The sequence below is a fragment of the Paramisgurnus dabryanus genome, chromosome 19 (assembly GCF_030506205.2).
Source record: "Paramisgurnus dabryanus chromosome 19, PD_genome_1.1, whole genome shotgun sequence".
NCBI classification, from domain to species: domain Eukaryota; kingdom Metazoa; phylum Chordata; class Actinopteri; order Cypriniformes; family Cobitidae; genus Paramisgurnus; species Paramisgurnus dabryanus.
This window is the reverse complement of record NC_133355.1, coordinates 32,177,723-32,199,048: the sequence shown is the minus strand read 5'-3', so window position 1 is coordinate 32,199,048 and position 21,326 is coordinate 32,177,723. Positions and strand designations below refer to the sequence as shown.

The following is a 21,326-nucleotide window of genomic DNA, read 5'->3' as shown; positions in this document are numbered from 1 at the left end:
GCCGGAAGCGTTATTGTAATATCGCGTGATTTCATCGCTAGGTCCATTTTTAACGTACCGGTCTGATCTCTCGCGGGATTTCAGTGCGTTGACTAAACGCCACGTAGGTTTGAGTGTGAACAGGATCTGCTGATCTTTACGGCATCGACGACTGATAAAAAGCAATATTTAACATCTGTTTTGGTACATATAACGTTATCAGATTGGTGAGTGTGATATAGTGCACGTATGGCGTGTATTCAGCTGTACATGTGATACGTTTATTGTTGCTTAAATGTAATGATCTTTTTTTACTGTAGTGTTTGAATGGCACTGTTTTTACCAAATGTGTTTATTATAAACGTCGGAGCTGCAGAGGCTCACTGAAGGAGCTCGTGTGATTTCAATAGCTTTTTATGTAACTTAACTGTTAGCTCTGTTAGTATAGCTTTTTGTTTGTAACGCTAAGATCAGGGGTTGATTCTCATAACACATACTGATCAATGTAAAGCTCGACTGTAAGTTACTGTAAAATCACTTTGGATAAAGTCGTGTGACACATGTATGAATGTAAATCAGGGGCGTGACGATATTTCGCGATACACACTATAATACCTGCCTGTTATAGATTATGAATCGCAGTGACGATATTATATATAACCATTTCATCTACTAACTACTGTTAAATAAGTCCTTATCAATCTGAAATCACTGTTAGTTTGAGTCGTTTATAACATGCATTTGAAAAAGCAACACTCGTCAAATATAATCATAATCCAATAGTCTTTATTATGATAAAAATGTCTGTAAATGTTTGAAGAACAGCGATATAAATATGCTTACACATTTCCTGGAGCTGCCTCTGTAAAATGGTTCTTCGTTTGCGGGGCATATGGAGTTTCTGCATGAGTGCGTCCCCTGGCGTTTGAATGTAGCGACATTCCACCAATATTAATTGAGAAGCATAACAAGACTAGCACGATATATCGTTACACCCCTACTGTAAATATAGTGATAGATGTGTGTGTGTGTGGGGGGGGGGTTATGGGAGATGAATAGTGTATGACATGTTTACTGTGCTATAAAAATGCATAAACTGAATGGCTTAAAAACATACTAAATGGTACTTTTTCATAAATCAAAGACTGCCAACTGGTTTTTGTGATGGTTGGGGTTGGGGTAAGGGTAATAGGATATACACTTTGTACAATATAAAATGCATTACGTCTATGGAATTGTCCCCATAAACCACATGCCAACATAAGTGTAAGTTTAAACACATTCGTATTTAAATGTAATGATAGTTAGTCTTGTTTTGGTTTTCTTTTCTCATGAGACATGTACACAATTTCTTATTAGGGTGACCAGATTTTGTAAAACCAAAAGCGGGGACATTTCCTAGTTCAATGGTCAAAATATCATTTAAATCTTATTTGTTATAGCAAAAAAAAAAAAAAAAAAAAATGGGGACAAAACCTTTCTAAATGTTTTCGTCCTTTTGTTGTTCTGCGTTTGTGGAAAACAAAACACCATAAAAACGGGACTGTTCATGCAGTTTGTATGAGTGATTGAGGAACATTAATATATTATATTAAATCGTTTGTCAGCCTCAGGGGATATCTATAATGAAATGCACACTTATCATAAATAAGTATGTTCACGTGTTAACCTTAAAACCTGAGGTAAAATGAAAAATGTTCATTATGAAATGAGATTCCTAGTATATTTGTGTTGTTTATGTTTGATCATTTTGTGTTTTCTTTTCTCAGTAGGTGGAATGTGGTCCTTTCGCACACTTTGGTTACAGAGTTTGGTCATTGCTATGATCTTCGTGGGCCAGCAAGCATATGTTTACTCCCATGAACATGCACATGGTCAACATCATCATGGACACTCCCACGGTGAAGGTGGTTGCCACGGACACTCGCACGGTGGGGTAAAGATGCACCACGGAGCGAGCAAATGGAGCGCTGAAGCTAATCTGCCTTTTGCCGAAGAGGAGCACCATGGGCACGATCACGGTCATGAACACGGCCACGATCACGGTCATGAACATGGCCACGAACACGGTCATGAACATGGTCACGAACATGGCCATGGCCACAAACACGGTCATGAACATGGTCACAAACATGGCCACGGACACGAACATGGACACGGCCACGATCACAGTGCAGAGCGTGTAAAAAGAGAAGCAGAGGGAGGAAAACGCGACCTGGTCGAACTCTGGATGCAGGTAAAAGCTGTTTGTAGATGAATGTTCAGATTTAGGGGCTAATCTCACCAATCGCGCTTTAAATGCTTTGAAACGCAAGGCGCCACGCACTGCCTTTTTTTAAAAAGAGCAGTGCGACGCGGCTTTTTATATTGCTAAGCAACCACCCAGTCAGCTTTCTTGTTAATCAAATATTGAAGCTTGAGCGCTATTTTGCTGTTAACTGTCAGATTAGCAGAAACTTTAAAAAGAGGGCGCTTGCTCTGACCTTTGAGGATGAGAGGTGCACAAACACGCATAGGGCTGGGTACCGAACGTCGATACTTTTATGGTATCGAATGAAAAACTTCGATACTTTGAGTATCGAAAAATGATTTATCTTTCGATGCCAAATTTCGATTCCAAAAGCGGCTGTGTCTGTGAGCCTGTACTTGTGTGTAAGGACCTAAAGCGCCGGCGATTGGATGTCCACCACCACGTGACGGGGAGGATTTCTGAAAATACTCGCAGTCCACCTCGCAGTCACCCAACACAAGTGTAGAAAGGATACAATATCATAAGAAAGTCTTTGTGACAGTCTTACCAATAAAGTTAGCGCAAGCATGGCGTGTTGTCTCTGTGAAAGGCACATCAACCAAAACGGCGCTTCTCCTAAAGTGACGAGGGGTTTCAATTTAAAGCACGCGCACAGCCTGTGTCTCTGCTTGATTTACTCGCGCCTGGTTCCGCATGGCAAGGCTTTGCGCGCGCGTCTCCCACAACAGTTTCGACAAGGTGTTTAAACTTGACCCACGCGCGCAGCTTGTGTCTCTCAATGCTTATGAAATACTCACGCCTGTCTCTCCGCATCGCAAAGCCTTCATGCCCTCGTCTCACAAAATGGACGATGCGTTTAAACCTATTTTTACAGTCTATGGTTTAAACTTGACGCACACGCGCAGCCCAAAGCCTGGCTCGTTATTTAAAACAAACTAAAATTCCATTTAACTGGTTTGCTAATTTCACTTGAATGAAATGACATTGAACGCATTTTCTACTCATTTTAAAAATCGCAAATGTACCCTGAGTGAGAAGTGTTACAGGAATTTGTTTTAATTAAGGTGAAAAATAAAAGTTATGTGTTTAATGTATTTTTGTTAATGTTTCAATGGATTTTAAAACATGGTATCGGGAAAAAGTATCGTTAGGAACCGGCATCGAAACAGAGGTATCGAAATTGGCACCGGATCGAAAGATTTTAAACAATACCCAGCCCTAAACACGCAGGAGAGAGTGAACGGGTGTAGTCCGGTTCTTCAAAGCAACTGTAAACGTCCCTCACCACAACGTAAGGCCCGCCTCTCCCCTCATTCGATTGAACAATGGAAAGGCGCGAATGACGTTGGACGCTTCTCCGCCCTCAGCGTTCCTTCAAAGGCGCGTGCTGCGGCCGGCGGCAAAAACCGCAAGGCGCTCGGCGCGCATAAACAACGCGCAAACGCTCCCTGCCCATAGAATATCATTCAAAATAGGTGCCTGCAACTGCCATAAACGCTTTTGGTGTGACTGGCCCCTTAATATGCCTAAATCCCATGAAATGTTGTGTTTAGGGTTAGGTTTTGGTGAATAATTGTGATAAAACAGTGCTCATCCGGCGAGATTTCATTTGATGTTTACAACCACATGTGTGGTGGCCCACCACGGCAGAATGCATGTAGCGGGAACACTGGTTCAATATTTTTTGGCTTGAGCCGTACGGTCACTCGCATATCTGTGGCTGGAAAAAGCTGCCAACAGAGCGGATGGTCACTCACTCACAGTGTTGGGGAAGTTACTTTAAAAAATGAGTGTTTGCTCGTTACTCGTTACTTTTTAAAAAAGTAATCCATTACTTTACTTAGTTACCGACTTTGGAAAGTAACTTTTTACGTTACTCGTTACTTTTACGTTACTTTTATGTTGCCTGACATTGGGCAGAACTCAATATCTGTTTCTAAATGTGTAGGCCTAAATAAAGTTATACTGTGGAGGACATAAAAGGTATTTCTTTTGTGCTCTTTATTATAAAAAAAGTATCAATAAGTTCCTTAGGAACAACATGGTAACCTCAAAATGAGTCATATGTCTCAAAATAAATTTATCTGAAAGTCTGTTTCTTCTGGGGGTAAGCACAAGACCTACCAGGCTGAACAGCCTTTCCACTAGTGCACTGGATGGTGCAGGGCCGGCCCTGGCCAATTTGCTGCCCTAGGCAAGATTTCACCTGGTGCCCTTTAGAATCACAGAATCACAATTGTGTTCCAATCATTTTGTTCATAACTTACACAGAAACAAACTGCACAGCTTTGTCTTGTTTTTCTTTATTTTGAAAATATTTTGGAAACGCACACAAACACACGAACACATACACACAATACCCTGTTACTCAGGCATTTGATCTTGACATTGTTAAAATCTTGTATTTTTTACATGTTTTAACACTGTACATTTAACTTAAAATATTTAATTGTGTACAAGAAAACAGCTCTTATTAATGAATTATTAGTAGCATGTTGTAGTGTCTCGGGAGATTGTGCTCATTGTTAAATAGCTTTGTGGCTATACTGCACTGGAGCGGCAGTTTAAAATATAAACCCAGAATTCAGCGAACGTCAAGAACAAGAAAAAACAATAAGGCCAAGACGCGGGATTTAAATTACGTTACACGGACTATGTATAAATTTCAATGTTTCTGGACAAAAATACCAACTTTGTCTGGTATTAATAAGCTGCACATTGGAGTGCTGGCTGCTCCCCGCGGTGCTGAAGACGCGTGATGGCACATATACACAGATATCTACGTGCAATCTTTTGGAAAGTGGAGGAGTCATTAGTGAGGTTAGTAAAATAACGAAATTACCGCTTTAAAATAGAAGAAAAAAAGTTTTTTTTGTTAAGAGATATATTTTTTTTAAGTTTAAAAGTGCAGAACTCTTCTCAAGGGGTAGAAAGCTATACTTTTCCCCTTACGTGCAACCTATCGGAAAGCCCAGATGAGTTAGTTGGGTTAGTAAAATAATGAAATTATAGATTTATAGTGGGTAGACATGATTTTGACCACTTTATTATGTTTGTTTTCGTAGAAACCTTTCTCTAAAGTGAATTTCGTTTTGTATTAATTGTATCTTAATTTCAATCAATGTTTTATCAACCAATTGCTTGAATTTGATAAATAAGAAATAAATAAAAGAAAACGATTTAGTTTTATATTTATGTTTAAAAAAAATTATTTCATTTAAACATAAATATGAAGCTGAATCGTTTTCTTTAATTTATTTCTTATTTATTAAAATCAGGCAATTGGTTGATAAAACATTGATTAAAATTAAGATGCCTCCATCCCTCAAAAGTTAGCGTCAGCTGCTTCTTGCTTGCCATGATTTCTTTGCAGACTGATAAGAGCCTCTGTCATGTGTGTGGACCTTGTGACTTTTGCGCAAGCGCGCAGATGGCAGTGTCGCTGTCAAATCTTACCAAAAGTAACATTGCGCTGAATTGGAAAATGAACTACGTTACGTTACCAAATTTTCAGTAGTAACGCGTTACACTACTTTTTTCTCAAAAAAGTAGTTACGTTACTGTAACGCGTTACTTTGTAACGCGTTACACACAACACTGCTAACTCACATATTCTATTGCACAAACTGGAGCGTCTGTTTACTTGCGTTCCCTTCCCAAAGTGCCCTTGAAAGGGAGCAAAAATGCATCTTGGAATTAACCCACTATACAGGGGCTCGGGCACTGGTAAGGAAACTGGCTCACTACATTTGGACAATTGATTTTATGGTAACGTGAATATTAAAACGCAAGTTAAGCGAACACTGAGGCTGGTCGCGCCTGGAACTCACAAGTCCGATTTTTTTCTAAGCAAATGTTTGAATAGGCGCTATCTTTACTAATCAACTGCACATTTGAATATTATACATATATATTATCGTATAACTAATTTTAAAACTACACTGACACAGAAACAGCAATATTGAGAAACAGCTATTACATCTATTAAGTTCTGACATTGAAAACAAACGGCTGCAAGAGTTACCTGTCATTCTGAGCTTCAAGTCCATGGCGGAAGAAAGTAGTTCCTCACCAAAGAGGCTTTTGATGACTTTCTAGTTTTCTTTTTAAAGAAAGTCAAAGTGTCAAAGAGCAATATTGCTCTCAGAGTCATGTAAAAGTGTTGTATAAAAGCAATATTGCTCTCAGAGTCATGTAATATAGCTCTTAATCATCACTGCTGTCATTGCCTCCTCTACTCAGCCTGCGGCCCTATGCCTCTGGCCTAATTACAGCCGTGATCATATAGAGCTAACATACCACTCAGAAATATCCATTAACAATCTCTGAATAATTGATTGTTCCTCAAAATCTGTATCTTCATCTGGTACAGGCTCAAACATATAAGGTCTGTTTGATCTTATGGTGCATTCACACCAGCAGTGGTAGAGGTGGCAAAAACACGCTATTTGCGCGAAGTTGGACGTTTGAACATTTTGAGTTTACTCGCTTCATTCGCGTGTGAAATTCTAGTAATTCGAGACATTCATGTGGAAATTTGCATCATGGGAGGGGGTTCTGCGACTCTGCTGAGACTCCGCTCGCTTCCTGTATTCAAGTCACTACTACAGCAAGGTCCTGCGGTTAACGCGGCGCGGAAATTCGCCAAAGTTCTGATTTTTCAACTTGCACGTTTTCCACGGCAACGCTCAATTTGCACGTTCTGCGCCATTCGTGCCTTTGCAGTGACTCGACACGTGCCTAGTAGATATGCAAGTCAATAAATCGCATGTGATTGTCGCAGTATAAACTTTCAGGTAAAATATACATTTCCAAAACAGCAATTCCAAATTTAGGGAAGTGAAAGGATGCTATTCTGTAAGGAATTAATTTTTTTGCAGCCACAACAGACATGTTTGGCTACTATTTAAAGCCTGTTCTGCAATAGTCAGTTTATTTTGATTGCATTTTTATTTTTAGTTATTTTTCAGACACTTTATTGTGTTTATTTCTTATGAAGAATTTTGAGATTTCTAAAGATATATTCATTAAATAATTTCTTTTAAATATGTGTTATGTTTATTAATATTAACTGCTAGGTAAAACTCGCAAAATATTTAATTTAAATAATCACAATGTGTGAAAATGATTTCATGAACAAGCATCGTCATAACCGTCACAATTTATTAGTCAATTAACCGTCAGCCAAATTTCATTATTGTGACAGCCCTAGTTGCAACCCTTGACAATGATATTTGTGCCTAGGGACCAGGTGTGGCCAACAGGCCGTCTATTTAGGAACGCTGCACCAAAATATATTAAAACTAGAGGCTGCAATATTAAGTTTAGTATCATGAAAAAATAATCTCAATGGTAAGCCAGTATCAATATTTTTCCACAGCCCTACACAGAAGACACTTAGCAATTGTTTGGTAGATTTCTGGGGTCAGGGGGTTTCTGTTTGTTCTTTTCTGAAATAGGGACTCTATCGGCTCTCTTTTTATTTGGTATCTTTTTAACTCTCCTCTGAACTGGTTTCAGGCAGTTGGAGCGACTTTGTTGATCAGTGCAGCACCCTTCCTAATCCTCTTCCTCATCCCAGTGGAATCCAACACTGATCAGCACCAGAACCTCCTTAAAGTGCTCTTGAGCTTTGCATCTGGAGGTTTGCTGGGTGATGCCTTCCTTCATCTCATCCCTCATGCTCTAGGTGAGTCTTGATGTCCTGTCACATTGACCTGATCACTTAAAATTAGGGATGTTAACAATAAACCGATCTTCAATTAATTAATCGGCAATTAACTGCTCTTCGATTAATCAATCAACAATTAACCGATCTTCGATTAATTAATCGACAGTTAACCGATCTTCTAAATAAATCATTAAAACTTAACGATTATAGAAAAAGCAAGCACGTGTGTGCGGCACCTGCTCAAAGCACATACAGCCGGTAAAAAAAATAAAACAAGCGCACAGAAGTTAAACTAGCCATGATCAGAATGATGCTCGATGCCAAACACACACCTGGGCTTTTTAACATCATGCGAGACGAGGCTGGCTGCTAACGCAAGAAAATGGCATCCGCAGTGGATCTGAAAGGGTCCGATACAGAAAATGCAAATATGGTTAGGATACTGAAAGCAAAGACCCTCTTCAGGGAAGCCTGCAAAATTAGCATAGCAACGCTGCTATACACAGGGAAGGCGACAAAAAGCCGTATTTTAATAAACAGATTCAAAAGTAATCTTAAATTCTGGCAAGAAACTAAAATGTAAACTGTAAATGACTGTCGTTACACTCTGAACGCCCGCAACATATATCCTTGATCATCATTATTGAGTGGCTGATGCGCTACACGCTAAACAATGTTGCAGGTTTTCTAATGGAAGGTTGAAATCTTCATAATATAAGCATCTTTGCTGAAAGTACACCGCAGGTCTAAGCTGAGGTGACAACGGGAAAAGTCCCATTTGTGTGCTGCCTGGATATAATTACAACAAAACGTGTATCGACTCTGAAAGCGAGGTGAACAATTAGAAAAATAACACTTGATGATAATGAAACTTTTATTTTTTCATGGACCCACTGTCTTTTTATGCGACTGTTAAGAGTGCTCATATGAGGCGGAGTTATACTGTGTCTATTAGTCATTAATTTCATTACGAGATTAAATTGACAATTTTTATCAAAACAATAACTACATTGACTTACTTTACAGCCCCACTAGCATGTTATTTAGACAAAAAAAATATTTTAATTCGCGTGAGGAAGCTGGCCATTTTACGCACACTTTTATGTCATTGGCTATATGCCACTGCTGTTAATGCTTATCGCACTATTACACTAAATTATTATTCAATTGATTGATCATTAATTTAAACAATCATCGAATATGAGAAATTGCATAAATTGACATCCCACAGTTCTCACGGACACATGTTTTATCAACTGGCTATCCTCCAGACATGACTGAACACGTCTTTATCTCATTTCGGCCGTGTGGTACGCGTGCACGCTTGCGGTGTGAAGCGCGTCTATGCTATTCTCCGAGATCTTTTATCAACTGGCTAGTTATCCTCCAGACAGTGACGGTCCGGACCACGTCTTTCTCATTTCGGCCGTGTGGCGCGTGTCCCCGTTATAATATAAACCCTTTTAGTACACTTTTAAAACTTGAAATAACCTTTTTAATCCTAGACCGTCTTATTGTGGGTACTTCACAATATTGTGAGGAAGAATGTGCATTATCATTTCCTTTAACCGTTTAAAAATTACACTGCGTGTAGGCTGCATAAATGTCATAAGCACACTCACTCTGAACTAAACAGTCTTGCATGGAGAAGAATAGCAGAAGGAGGAGCGCTGCCAACTATTTATCCCCCAACTAAGATGCCCAAATAACGCATGGAACGCAACCCCATCTTTCTGCACAGTGCTGTTTTTTTAATGTCTATTATGCTATATTAGCTATCCTACTGCTTGCTCTCCGGAAACAAAACATGTATAATAGTACTATTTTTCTGCTGACACTGACAGGTCATTATAATTAAGTGATGTTTCAGTAAATTATGACCATTTATAATATCAAGCCATGAATTTCATGTTACATGCATTTGTCTCTTTATGTTAAGAACAATGTTTTACTGCAACAGTGAGTACAATTGGACAAGTTTTAGCTTAACTTTTCAACCTGTTTTGTAATGCAATTTAACAATGTGATAATACCGTCCACCGCACTAAAATCTTAATTAATTACTTATTTAATTAACGCTACATGAAAATTGGCCCAAATTCAACCCAAATATCTTGTGGCGTGTACCCAGCTTAAGGCATTTAAAATAGGATTTGCATGCTGCTGGACAGATGTGTTTGGAAGGCACTTCTGAAGACACCACTGCTTTAACACGTGTAGCCTATTACAACAATACTAAACAAATGCACTGAAATTAGTAATATTACTGTAAGTCTGACATGTTTTCTTGTAAATTAGATTTTTTTATCAGGCTCTCATGTTTATGTTCAGTAATTTCACTTTGGTAAGTGTTATTTGAAAAACACTTTGGAAAAGTGAGTCGGGCCGAATACAAAAACAAACTTGTAGCCAATGTCTACTAATGACATGGAGAATAAAAAGCTCAGAAAGCATGAGTCAAGCATTAAGCACTAAGGGCACTACTACAGGTTTTTGTCTCCTGGTTCCATGTTTTGTCTGAGGCAACATTCCGACCTCTGCCTTTTCCTCTTATGCCGGGTGTTTCATTCCACGTGAAATGGAGCAAATCTATTCACATGTTAAAGGGACCATTTAACATGTCCGCCCAAAAAAAAATCAATTCATACTCCACACGCCAAACAGACGGGGGCAGTATACCTCCAGAAAAGTGAGTTGGTCTATTTTAATTTAGCAGCTGCAAATTCAGCAGCATATATCAAGTTTGATTTACATTAGCAACTAAGTTATCATTAGTCACAAAAAAAACATTCGGTCTCATTAAAATTGCAATGTTTTCCGCTACGTTTCGTGCGTCCATTTGGTGTTCATTATAATCGAAGACATTTCAAGCTTCTTAGCTAATGTTACATTTTAGCATCAGCTTGGTAGATAACGGGTGAAAACCGGATCGGATCCGTGGGTAGAGCTAACTATTAAACGTTAACAGCTAAGGATGCGCAATAATTTGCATGCGATAGTCATTGCGCTTCTCGTCAGTGAAGCCGGTTTATTGGTTAAAAGTTAATCGCCATCAGCTGCTTTCAGATGGAGCCACATTTACTGCACAAAGCCGTAGTTCATGTACAAGCTGAGCATAGGTTATGGCAATGCCTATTATAAGTGAACTTCTAGCGAAATACTAACAGCATCTTACTTACCAATCGAAAAGAAAAGTTGTCATTTCGGAGTCGAACCTCATTTCTTTCATGTCCATTAGTTGTCTCCAGCGATGAAAAGCAGTGCCAGTATTTACTCTGGTTCGGTTACTTTATTTATCATATTTTATTTGTGATTCCGAGCGCGTTGTTCCCTGCAGCAAATGTTTGTGGTAGTGGTAAATGTCTCTTGCTTTAGCCATTCTTCCGCTCTCTTCCCTGAACTGAAATACATCCGAAACCCCTATTGCAAGGCAGGAAGGCATCAAGGCATGTCCGAATCCATGGCTGTCCGAATTGCATTTCTCTTAGCTGCATTCATAAATCTTAAATCAACAAGTCAGCTGCCTTAGTTTTCGGACGCAGCGGTAGTAGTAGAGGGCTGTACTCCCACACATGCGACTTATTCGTGTATTGCAGTTTGGCTGGCGGTTATGTGCGTGGCCCGCAAACCGCCTCCCATGGTCGAAACTGGTATTACAACACCAGTCGGGCTGTAGCTAGTAATTTAGCATGCTAATTCAGATTGATATTTCTGCAGCACTATACCTTGTCATTTTTTTAATGACATCTTTGCCCTTATTTCTTCTCATTCTTTTGATGCGTGTAACTAATTTTTTAAAATCTTTTACCTCAATTATTACAAATGGCACCTTTAAAACACACAGTATCATATGCTTGGCCAGCTGGCACAGCAAATTCCATAGTGGCAATCAAAAGAGTGTTCAAATTCAAATTCAAGTGTTCAAATGAGGTATGGGCATTTTTTCAAATTATGTATATATTTATGCGACAGGCCTCATCATCTTATCTCCTTATTTTCATACTATTTTATTTTTTGGTTTTCCCACCACAGAACCTCATTCTCACCACGGCGAATCACACGGCGCCGAGGAGTCACATGGTCACTCACAAGACAGTGGGGAGTCACATGGTCATTCCCATGGTAGGTGATAAGCTGTCCTAAAATATGGTTTAAGAGCATCTGAGTGTAGTAATCACAAGTACTTGTTTGTAGTGTCCAAGCATCTTTTCTGTGTGTCACAGGTGCTGCCCATGGTCACATGATGTCTGTGGGTTTGTGGGTACTAGGCGGCATTGTTGCATTTCTCGTGGTTGAGAAATTTGTTCGTCTTTTGAAGGGAGGACATTCTCACTCTCACTCTCATGGTAAGTGTGATAAATAAACTAGACTAGTCAACATTTAAAGTCGATCAAACATAGAGGTCTAAGAAAATATCGATACATGTGAGTGTCGCAATAATTTTTTTGTATCAGTTCAATAATAATAATTGCAATATACTTTTTTTTTTAGATATAAAAAAATCATTCATGGCATTTTTGTTTTGTTTACTAGGGCTGTGATTGGTGATAATGAACCAATTCACAGCGGTGGTTATAGAATGTGTGTGTTGGCATGCACGTGCTTTGATGCATATAAGCTTAAATATAATGGATACATGTATTTTGAAATCATGATAAAATGTACTACGAGAGACAAAAATATAATAAACTTCAAGAAAACTAAATTTGTTTTCTTGAAGTTTATTATATTTTTGTCTCTCGTAGTACATTTTATCATGGTTGGGATTGATAGGATGTTCTATTGGACAAGCTTACTTAATATATTCACGACTATAGCCAATGGTTGATTGCCAGTAATGATCATGGGTGTATTCTTTTTCACATACGGAGTGATTGGTGTAGGAACCTATAAGAGGCATTAGCGCCTTATGACGTGTTTCGAAGTTGTGACACTGATGATGGGCTAAGCCCGAAACGTTTATCCTTGTGTTTGTTATGGCCTGTGAACACGATTCAGTATTTTAATACAGTTTTTGTATTTGATTCAGTCCCTGAGTGCGGTCTCTTTTCTACCATTATACTCATTTCCCTTGGAGTTACGCACCGGGCATACAATATAGACATTAGGTGCAGACGCCACTTTTTCTCACATACATGTATTTTGAAAAATGTAAAAGAGGATCAAATATTTATTTTTCAACAAATGTGCGTGTTCATAGGCGCCGATTTCTTTTTCCGCCAGTGAGTGCTAGTCACAACATCAAGCAATGCTTAGGTTACTTATCAACGGCAGGCGCTCTGGAGCTGTGTTAGGAAAAGTTACTTTTAAAAGTAATGCATTACAATATTAAAGGTGCAGTGTGTAGATTTTAGCGGCATCTAGCGGTGAAGTTGTGAATTGCAACCAGTGGCTCAGTTCACCGCTCATCCCTCACTTTCAAAACAAATAAAGTTGGTTCGGTATCCTGCACAGGACAAACATGTTGTCATCAGAGACAAGTTCTATAGAGCGGTTTGTCCATTTAGGGCAACTGTAGATACATTGTGGCGTAAAATGGCGACTTCCATGTAAGGGGACCAAGGGTGTATGTAGATAGAAACGGCTAAGGTAATACAAACATAACGGTTCATTAAAAAAGGTCTTTATTCACCACTGCAAATATAGTTATGCATATTAGAGATCGACCGATATATATCTGTTTTCCGATATTTTCACCGATATTTGCGCATTTTCCGATGATCGGATATCGGTTTTGTAATATCGGATTGACCGATAAACAAGAGTATTGCGCGCTGAACGTATCTGAGGAGAGGAGCTCACAGCAGCAACAACGTGCACAGCAAATATGAAGGCGACGCGACTTCATTAAAAGGTCTTTGAGTATACTTACTTTGCATATGAGGCATTTATAACACATCTCATCTGTGCATTAATGTATGTTATGTTAAATAAGTTGATATATTAAAAGCAATGTATGCAGCTTGTCCAAGAATAGAGATGAACTCACGTCACGCTGATCCATAAAATCCGGTCCCAATAACGACGTAGCTTTGCATGAATAAAACAACCATGAGTTTATGCTTTGTGAAATTAAAAACGCTAAATTAAATTAGTTTTTCTTTTATTTATGCTTATCATTAGCATCATAAAATCACGTTCATATTGCTGTTCACTTAAGTTACCGGGGTTGAAGTCTGAAGCACATCCACCACATGTAGCTAACTTTTAACAAGATTAACCATATTAACATTTGCCAGATAAACATTATTTTGCTAAAATATCTAAATAAATGTCTGTGGATATTAATTAATTATTTATTACCTCCGCAAGCGGTCACAGTTTGATACAGTTAATGCGTGAGTAAATGCATAGATAAACAGCACTGTCAACAGCCATTTCATAAGCTATAACAACAAAATATTCATTATTCTGACATCAAATAACATTGCCAGTTAAGAAATTCAATGATATATAAGCCGTTTTGATTGTTACTTTCCTGAATGTAGTATTCCAGTCAGTGATAATATTTGTAAAATCTCTTTGCTAACTATTGGTTGGATTGCTGAAGGCTACAGGTTGCTGGTCAAGACAAAGATATTATATCCCAAAAAAGGCACTTAATCCACCTGTTTAGTTTTACTCTATAAACTATGTAGAATATGCAGCCAACTCCGCTGTACTTTTCTCTCTCTCCCGCTCCGTTACCTGGCAACCGCAAGCGCAAACTTTGGATCAGTTCATTTCTGACAAAATGATAGGGGTGTTTGAATGGTCCATGTATTGGGAATATAGTTTCTACATTATTCATTAAATTAATATTATTCTTCACTCTTTCAGACCCCTCTATTTATGACTTTGTATGCAAAGAGGGAGTGATTATGATGATTATTATTATTATTATAAGGGTTTGGTCAGTTCAGTAGTGTTGTAGTATTTATGTCAAAATCAGAAGTATAACCGTAAATAAAAATCGGTTCAGCATATCGGTTATCGGGCACATAAGCATCCAAATATTTGTTATCGGTTTTAAAAAATGAGTATCGGTCGATCTCTAATGCATATTATATTGCATTTCTGTCAAGAGATCCTCCTAAAATTTACAAACTTCACCTTTAAGTTACTCCCCAAAAAATGGTAACTAATTGCATTACTTGGTAACTTTTCATGAAAAGTATTACTTGCGTTACTTTTAAGTTACTTTTTCTTACTTGGCTGAGGCTTGACCTCTTTCAGGCCTTGCAGATGTCTTTTATGACTGAGAAATTCTGCATTCAGTAATTGCATATTTCCATCACAAAAAATGTCAAATGTCAAGTTCTGGCCTTCCATCTCCGTTTCTGACTCATGCGGTTCCTGCTTAGACGTTTAATTCAGGTTTTTTAACAAATTAATTAAACTAAAAAGTAACTTGCATTATGTTTTTTAAAAAATAACTCCAATATTAATGTGTACATTTATGAAGTAATGCATTTCCTTTCTTGTTACTTCAGAAAAGTAATATTATTACATAATGCACGTTACTTGTAATACCTTACCCCCAGCACTTCTCTGAAGTGTCCAAGTGCTTTGAAAAGGAGAAAAGTGGTGCGGTCACAATTTCCATGTGGTTTCAGACAAGAAATGTGAAGCAATTGAGCATATGTGCTTGGCCATTTCAGTGGGTGCTCGAATCGAGCCCCGTAGCACCTACAGGATCAGCGCCTATGTGTGTGTTTATTGTAGCATTTCCATCCGCGAAACAACAGAAGGTTCAAGTAGGGAACCTTATTGGGGCTATAATGTTTCCAGCCAAGCTGAAAATGTGTTCTGATGGTGTACTGGTAGCGCACATTGGGTCTCATTCATGAAAGATTCGTAAATATATGAGTAAATATGTGAGTGATTTGCACGTAAACAGACCTTCCCGAAAACTCTCCTCCTGATTCACAAATACTTCGTAAACGTCAGATTTGATAGTTAAATGTGTGTATGTGTTAATGAATTCCTATCAATCGTTCATGGGACATGCGTGCACGCTTATTCTCAATTACCATAAATACTGCCCATTAAATTCCGACTGAAAACTGTATATGGGCATCATATTATGACACCAAACGAAGGATTTCAACATGTCTTCTTAAAAGCAAATGAAAAAGAAAAATTTATCAGATGCAGAAATTGAAGTTTTATTATCAGAAGTTAATTCAAAAAGTCAAATTTTATTTTCAAGCATACATAGTGGCGTCTCAGGTCCTAAAAAAAAGGAAGCTTGGCAGCACATTACAGATGCTGTTAATGACATTTCATCTGTTAATCGAACTGAAACTTGACTGCAAAAAACGAATTAGTTAACTTCAAAAAAATCTTATTCAAAAATAAAAAAATATAATTTTACAGAAAATACACAAGCAGTTTACATTTGAGCAGATTTAACTTTCACAAAATAACTGGTCTGGGTAGCCTGAAACAACTCATTAACCAGTCTTCATTCTCGGCAAGTAAGTCTGCGCGTCTCTGAAAATACGCCTTTTGCGCAGCGCTCTGCCAAATCTATATATTAGCCATCGTAAATGTGTTATGCCTGATTTTGGCCATTTTATAGGAAACAATTTCCTTAACAATTTCGTTTGCCCAGCCCTATTGAAATCAATAATTTATTTGATTAAAGTGTTCCGTTTGCAGATGCTATTACTGGAGCTTAAGTTAAAAGAAAAAACGTATATAATTACTGTATAATATTTTTTACAAAATGCTGTGTAATATGTACATGATTATGGTGAATTAAAATACAGCCTTCTTGATGAGCAAAACGTTCGGATGTTAAACGCACCATTTACGCGTGGCTGGGAGCAGGTGTAGATTTCTTTCGTACCAACTACCATTTGGAAAATACGCACATACGAAAATGTACGCCAAAAGGACTTTACGAACTATTTACACAAAAATTTGTTATGCTCGTGTTTCATGAATGAGACCCATTGATATTTTATTCTTTATTATATCTTGCATCATTGTTCCACCCCCAAATAGCACATTAACGAGTCTGCTGGCCGTTTGCGTTCACACAAACCTGAAGATATCTTGTTAGGTGAGATTGGACTTTTCTCACAGTTTGTGAAGTGCAAACCACCATGGGTTACACTTCACCACCGCGATGTTGCGATGGTTATGACAACCGTCACAGCCCTAGAGTTTACATCGACCACTAGATAGCATTCTTCTTGTCTCTGAACTAAATCAGTAACAGAAAGTACTAGCATAGGTTGGTGTGTTCTCAATGACAGCTTTTCTAAAGTTATATCCTATATTTTATTTCAAAAATAGGAAATATCCCAATATATCACCTCACCTGACAGCATGGCATGCGTTGCACAGCAATGCATGTATCGTGAATCGTAACGTATCGCGTGATTCTTCCCGATACACAGCCCTAATTATAACTTTTCATAAAAGTTGTCTTTACATTTTTAAGACTACCTGTTCTTGATGCACTTTTTTGATTCACTTCAAATGTTGACAAGTTTATTTAGTTGTGTTTTTTCCTTGTACCAGGGTCCATATGTGTGAAGCTTCTCAGGAATGCTTTTAACTGCTTGAGCAGTACGGTCATGTATTTGTGATGCCAAAAGCTGCCGTCCACAGCGTAAGGTCACACATTTGGTTGAACTGGCCACATGGATGTCCCTGTACAATAGAAAACCAGCAAACACCATAATAGTTTAGAAAATAATATTAATAACAACAAAGTGCTTGCATAGCTACAAAGACACTATGCTTATACAGGCTGCAGGGACAAATATTACGCATCAGCAGACCTTTCCTAAGTGTATGCTCTCTCTTTCTCTCTCTCTCTCTCTCTCTCTATGCCTCTATCTTAACTTTAAATTCATAACTCGCCCTTTACTGTAGATAAGTAGCGTTGCACAAAAAAGACACCATGTCATGTCTTAAGCAATCCATAATAAACCTATTGCGTGCATTTAAAATCAATAAAGCACGCACTGCTGGTCTATTTGCCGTTTTCTTATAGTACAGTAACACATTTAGGAAGAGGCAAAGAGCTGCAGATGTCACATCTGATTTCTATTAGGCATGGGCCGGTTACCGGTTTCAAGGTAAACAGAGGTTTTAAAAGTCAAGGTTTCAAAACCACAAAAAATTTCGGTGATACCGTTTTCATGGTATGAACTGTGTTTACACAAAATGAATTAAATAATGTAATTGAATTCATGTTTACATTTTAATACATATTTTTGAAAGAATATTATCATTTAAAGGCTTTATTTTTAACTGGCATAAATATTGTATGTTGCTTAAAAAAATGTATTGTGTCCAGTTGAAAAGTTTGTTTTTATACGTAGACATTTAAAAATAACACATTTTAGTGTTACAATAGCAATACCGCAACACCATGGTATTTTTGCTTACGGTTATCATACCACCAGAATCTCATACCGGCCCATGCATTATTTCTATAGAGAAACATTTGGTCTGACTGCATGTTTGTACATATAAAGAGTTTGGTTCCAATACGAGATAACTCCGTTTTTAAGCATAAAAAAATCACGTATTTTGATTTACGTATTTTGGTTTGTTTTGATTTAAATGTTTATAATTAAAAAATACAGCTAAGTAGCACAATAAAAACATATTAACATAATAATAAAAATGTTTTGGCAGCATTCTTTCATCACGTGCAATAAAACCAGATCCTTTTAATGAAGTAACTTTAATGTTACAGTATCAACTTCAAATTAAGGGTTTAAGGTTGTTTAATAATAAATAATGGTTTTTATTTTTTCAGCTCCTTCAAAAGCAAAAGACAGTGATGGAAAAGAGATTAAGACAGATGAGAAGACGGGCACAAAGGTTCGCTCTAATAAGAAGACAGAAAAGACTTCTGGTATGAAGAAGTACAGATGACGAACATGTGATTTGTTTTGTTTTACTTTCATGCACAACTCTCTCTCCCTCTCTTTCACTCTCTCTCTGCAGATATTAAAGTGTCTGGCTATCTGAACCTGGCCGCAGATTTTACGCACAATTTTACAGACGGTCTTGCAATTGGTGCGTCATTTCTGGTCAACCCGGCGGTTGGTGCCGTGACCACAATCACCATCCTTCTACATGAGGTTCCACATGAGATCGGAGACTTCGCTATTCTCGTCCAATCAGGATGCACCAAAAGAAAGGTACACGCGTCTGTCCATGCTGAATGTTAAAATGCTGTGTGATCACAGAGCCGAATCTAAAAATATTGTCTGGCAGGATGTGTGAGATTTCAGCTGGTATTATCATCTCCTTAACATCTGTAATAGGAACCTTTAGTACATTCATAACACTGATGTTGACTTTCACTTCTTCATTTTACCAGGCCATGTGTCTGCAGCTTCTCACTGCTATTGGTGCATTAGCTGGAACAGCCTGCTCTTTATTGGCTGAAGGGGTGGGTGCGGCGGCCACGGCTTGGATTCTTCCCTTCACGGCCGGAGGCTTCATTTATATCGCCACCGTCACGGTTCTGCCCGAGTTGCTGGTCGGACGCTCTAGCTTCTGCCAGTCCATGCTGGAGATTACAGCCCTGCTGTTTGGAGTGGGAATGATGGTGCTGATCGCAGAGTATGAGTGAAAGGAGGAGAAGAGTATAGAGACAGGGATCTGAGCTTTTAAAGACAGTGAAGTAGAAGATTGTTTTTGAGCGAATGTTACTGTTGAACGCAGAGAAAAACATCTGTGACTGACTGACTGACAAAGTCACTGTATGAATGAAAGTAAAAAAAATCACTATTTTACCCAGAGACCAAAACGAGTGGGCCACTTAGTAATTTTAAATGAAAGGACCGAATGTTACCCTGGGACCAGCAGCTGTAAAATCTGACCCAGTCTTTTCTGCTGGTACAGGTTATGACAGGTAGAGAATTTGGGGGTTATCATTACAGCAATGACCATTTTGTTCCCATGATGCATCATTTTTCTTTGTAGCTGTGCACTTAAATAAACTATTTGTGCTTGATCATCAATAGATTGTTTAATAAGAATTCATTTAACTGTTTGATATAAGGTGAGTTGATTGAGGGTGGCAGGGTGTGCGTCCTATCCTGTTCAGCTCCAGCCCTCATTAAACACAAACGTCAACCGGCTAATCGAAGAAATTCAAGTGAAATCTTCACAGTTGTTCATTGTTTCAAAGCAGCTTTACATGAAATAGAAACAAAGAAAATGCAGAAAAGCAAAGACCAACAAAAGCATTGCAGATTTTCAATATAATCAAACCAAGCTTCGCCAGGACTCATCTGACACATTACAGCTGCAATCAGGCTGATGTTACAGTAATATATTATACAATATACTGTATGCTCAATATAATTTTATACTTGAATACTTCATCTCCTCTTGTGAAACAGTTAAGCTCTGTTAATTCAAGCCTACAGTGAAATGCATAAGAGTCATGTTGATAGTTTGTCTTTGGTCAGAGCAGTTCAGATCTTTCTCACTGTTCAGTTCCTCTTGCGTCTTATGGTGGTGATTTACTTAATTGTCTCTCCTACTTAAATATGTTACACAAAAAAACACTCCAAACTACATTCACGTGATCACTGCTGATGCTGGAAACATGATTGTTTACTTTTTTGATAATAAATAAAAAACTTAATTACAACCATAATCATTTCTGTAAAGTTTTGAATTTGTATAAAGCAATATTTACCTTTAATGTTAATGCTTTATCTCAGGTGTGTATGTGCTTTATGTACCTTTAAACTTGTGTGAGTTTATTCAAATAAATAAACAACAGCAGCAAATAGCAGACAACTGTTTTAGTACAGCAAGACAGGCGAGAAGAATTTTTGTATGTGACAAATTTTATGGGAACATGGTAAATGATGTAGTTGGGTCGTTTTATGATTGGTTGGTTTTGTTCCAGTCATTCAACAGCAGAATGATTTTTAGAACAGCAAAAGAAAAAACATGTCATACGAGCTCTTAATCTTTTATAAAGTTGTGTTAAAAAAGATCTGTACATCTGTAACCTGATAAACCACTTTTATTAGTAGTAGTAATAATTTCTGCATTGGAAATTATTTACTTACAGTGTAATAGAAAACAATAGAGCCATTGGTTGTGATATCCACACTACTTGTTCTAAGTTATAGACTCATTAATTGAAAGTGGGGTTATCCAAATAAAAGCAGTGTGAAGTTTAATTTGAAAATGTTTTAACTCTGTCAAAAACCTTTATGTCCTTTGTTTAAAAAGAGGGGAAGCAAATGTTTCACCCATTGTTATAAAATATATCTGCTGCTGAATTTCTAAGTAAAATAGGCTGTTCCCCAGGAACAAATTGATTTCATTACATTTTTGAATTGAGGGGGAAAACATTTAAAGAAATGAATCATCAAAGTTTAGGATGCTCTGCTAAAATGATCTCACATGCTTTAAAATGGCAACAAAAACCTGAAACAAATA

General features: G+C 37.8%; 1 protein-coding gene across 1 annotated transcript; it reads left to right on the top strand.

Annotated features, from left to right (window-relative positions):
• The first annotated feature begins 78 nt into the window (after nucleotides 1-78).
• slc39a7 (solute carrier family 39 member 7) lies at nucleotides 79-20,526 on the top strand. The gene is made up of 8 exons (XM_065290895.2): nucleotides 79-206; nucleotides 1,749-2,215; nucleotides 7,751-7,919; nucleotides 11,934-12,023; nucleotides 12,125-12,247; nucleotides 18,667-18,765; nucleotides 18,858-19,054; nucleotides 19,237-20,526. Exons 2-8 carry the CDS (start codon nucleotides 1,757-1,759, stop codon nucleotides 19,489-19,491), a joined length of 1,392 nt encoding a protein of 463 aa, XP_065146967.1. The 5' UTR covers nucleotides 79-206; nucleotides 1,749-1,756; the 3' UTR covers nucleotides 19,492-20,526.
• The last annotated feature ends 800 nt before the right edge of the window (nucleotides 20,527-21,326 follow it).

Coding starts and splice junctions, on each gene's coding strand:
- slc39a7 (XM_065290895.2), top strand. CDS start 1,757: ATGTGGTCCTTTCGCACACTTTGGTTACAGAGTTTGGTCATTGCTATG. Junction 7,920..11,933: donor TCTCATCCCTCATGCTCTAG/GTGAGTCTTGAT, acceptor TTCCCACCACAG/AACCTCATTCTCACCACGGC. Junction 19,055..19,236: donor CAGGATGCACCAAAAGAAAG/GTACACGCGTCT, acceptor TCATTTTACCAG/GCCATGTGTCTGCAGCTTCT.